The following is a 3,231-nucleotide window of genomic DNA, read 5'->3' as shown; positions in this document are numbered from 1 at the left end:
TCCTCTGTTCTTCTCTCATTTTCTCCCCTCCACTCCTCAGAGCTACCCAGGCTGATCAGGAATCGTAGGCATCAAGCCTCCACTCCTTACAGCTACCCAGGCTGATCAGGAGCCGGATCAAGCCTCCACTCCTTACAGCTACCCAGGCTGATCAGGAACCGGCTCAAGCCTCCACTCCTTACAGCTACCCAGGCTGATCAGGAACCGGATCAAGCCTCCACTCCTTACAGCTACCCAGGCTGATCAGGAACCAGCTCAAGCCTCCACTCCTTACAGCTACCCAGGCTGATCAGGAGCCGGCTCAAGCCTCTACTCCTTACAGCTACCCAGGCTGATCAGGAGCCGGATCAAGCCTCCACTCCTTACAGCTACCCAGGCTGATCAGGAACCAGCTCAAGCCTCCACTCCTTACAGCTACCCAGGCTGATCAGGAACCAGCTCAAGCCTCCACTCCTTACAGCTACCCAGGCTGATCAGGAACCAGCTCAAGCCTCCACTCCTTACAGCTACCCAGGCTGATCAGGAACCAGCTCAAGCCTCCACTCCTTACAGCTACCCAGGCTGATCAGGAACCGGATCAAGCCTCTACTCCTTACAGCTACCCAGGCTGATCAGGAACCGGATCAAGCCTCTACTCCTTACAGCTACCCAGGCTGATCAGGAACCAGCTCAAGCCTCCACTCCTTACAGCTACCCAGGCTGATCAGGAATCGTAGGTATCAAGCCTCCACTCCTCAGAGCTACCCAGGCTGATCAGGAGCCGGATCAAGCCTCCACTCCTTACAGCTACCCAGGCTGATCAGGAGCCTGATCAAGCCTCCACTCCTTACAGCTACCCAGGCTGATCAGGGACGGTATATATTAAGCGTCTCTGAGTAGAAGTGCTGATCTAGGATCAGTTTTGCCTTTTTAATCACAATGAATAACGATTACATGGACAGGGAGGTGTTGGGGAAGTGGGGGACAGATCCTAGATCAGCCCTACTACTACTCTGAAATGCTTGATAAATGTGACCCGAGACTTAACCTTTCTGGATCGATCGTCTAAGCCTGCGTGTCGATCAATCAGTTTGGAAACCCCAGATGATTGCTAAATGCTCTCTAGACAATCAGTGACTAACTCCTGAGGCTTGTGTCCCAAATGGCACACCTATTCCCTATGTAGTGTACAACTTTTAACCAGAGCTCTATGTGTCTCCCTATGGGTCTGCCTATGGGCTCTGGTCAATGGTAGTGCACTCTATAGGGATTAGGTGCCATTTGGGACTAAAAAGATTTGTCAACAAGTATAGTCAGATAAGAAAAAAGGCTCAGAGGCTCGGCGAACAGTATTCTAGACCAGCATAGAGAGAGAGATGAAGCTACGACAAATCCTCTGCTTGTTCCTGGCTGTCCTTGCTTCCACTTGGGTACGATAACATTTGTATTCATTATTTATCATTTTAATTGAATAGTTTTAATTATAATTTATTATTAATAATAATAATAATAGATTGAATTTATATACCACTTTTTCTAGATAACATATATTTATTCCTGATGTATTTGTGAGGTGCCTTTTTTTGGAAATATGTTTTTTTAAATATACAGAGCATTCAGAATGTATTCATAGACCTTGACTTATACCACATTTTGTTTTCATTACAGACTGAATTCAAAATCGATTAAATCGTTTATTTTCTCTCTCACCCATCTACACATAGTTGAAAACATGTTTTTAGAAATGTTTGCACATTTATTCTAAATGAAATACAGAAATATCTCATTTACATAAGTATTCACACTCCTGAGTCAATACATGTTAGAATCACCTTTGGCAGCGATTACAGCTGTGAGTCTTTCTGGGTAAGTCTCTAAGAGCTTTCCACACCTGAATTGTGCTACATTTGCCCATTATTCTTTAGTATTAGGATGTTGCCTGTGCTTATGTCCATTCCATTTCGTTTTTTATCCTGAAAAACTCCCCGGTCCTTTAAAGATGAAAAGCATACCCATAACATGAGGCAGCCACCACTATGTGTTGTATTGGATTTTCCCCCAAACATAACTCTTTGTATTCAGGACAAATAGTTAATTGCTTTGCCACATTTTTTGGTATTATTACTTTAGTGCCTTGTTACAAACCAGATGCATGTTTTTAGAATACTTGTATTCTGTACAGGTTTCCTTCTTTTCACGCTGTCATTTACGTTAGTAGTGTGGAGAAACTGCAATGTTGTTGATCCATCCTCAGTTTTCTCCTATCACAGCCATTAAACTCTGTAACTGTTTTAAAGTCACCATTGGCCTCATGGTGAAATCCCTGAGCGGTTTCCTTCCTCTCCGGCAACTGAGTTAGGAAGGACGCCTGTATCTTTGTAGTGACTGGGTGTATTGATACACAATCCAAAGTGTAATTACTAACTTCATAATGCTCAAAGGGATATTTATTTAATGTCTGTTTTTTTTTTTAAAAATTATATATTTTAACCATCTACCAATAGGTGCCCTACTTTGCGAGACATTGGAAAACCTCACTGCTCGACTGAGGGATCTTACAAATAATTGTATGTCAGTCAAAAATCATGTACCTCTTAAGGATCGGACCCTTTTTTTCCAATTTTTGTCTAAAATGACATACCCAAATCTAACTGCCTGTAGCTCAAGACCTGAAGCAAGGATATGCAGATTCTTGATACCGTTTGAAAGGGAACACTTTGAAGTTTGTGGAAATGTGACATTAATGTAAGAGAATATAACACATTAGATCTGGTAAAAGATAATACAAAGCAAAAAAACATACTTATTTTTTGTATTTCTTTTGGTATCATCTTTGATACCAACGAGTTTTAAACAGACCACCATAGTCCCTGTGCCTAAGAACACTAAAGTAACCTGCCTAAATGACTACCGACCTGTAGCTATGAAAGGCTGGTCATGGCTCACATCAACACAATTATCCCAGAAACCCTAGACCCACTCCAATTTGCACACCGCCCCAACAGATCCACAGATGATGTAATCTCTATTGCACTCCACACTGCCCTTTCACACCTGGACAAAAGGAACACCTATGTGAGAATGCTATACATTGACTGCAGCTCAGCGTTCAACACCATAGTGCCCTCAAAGCTCATCACTAAGCTCAGGACTCTGGGACTAAACACCTCCCTCTAGACTGGATCCTGGACTTCCTGACGGGCCAACACCAGGTGGTAAGGGTAGGTAACAACACATCCGCCACGCTGATCC

General features: G+C 43.3%; 1 protein-coding gene across 2 annotated transcripts in view; it reads left to right on the top strand.

Annotated features, from left to right (window-relative positions):
* Positions 1 to 1,103: 1,103 nt before the first annotated feature.
* The window catches only part of fga (fibrinogen alpha chain), a 10,265-nt gene continuing 8,137 nt past the window's right edge, over positions 1,104 to 3,231 (top strand). For both annotated transcript variants that reach the window (XM_045721432.1, XM_014206368.2), the window contains exon 1: positions 1,104 to 1,409. In XM_045721432.1, the coding sequence (XP_045577388.1) occupies positions 1,356 to 1,409 (54 nt within the window). In that variant the 5' untranslated portion in view covers positions 1,104 to 1,355. The remainder of the gene's footprint in view (positions 1,410 to 3,231) is intronic.

The sequence above is a fragment of the Salmo salar genome, chromosome ssa07 (assembly GCF_905237065.1).
Source record: "Salmo salar chromosome ssa07, Ssal_v3.1, whole genome shotgun sequence".
Lineage (NCBI taxonomy): Eukaryota > Metazoa > Chordata > Actinopteri > Salmoniformes > Salmonidae > Salmo > Salmo salar.
This window is presented reverse-complemented; position numbering and strand designations above follow the sequence as displayed.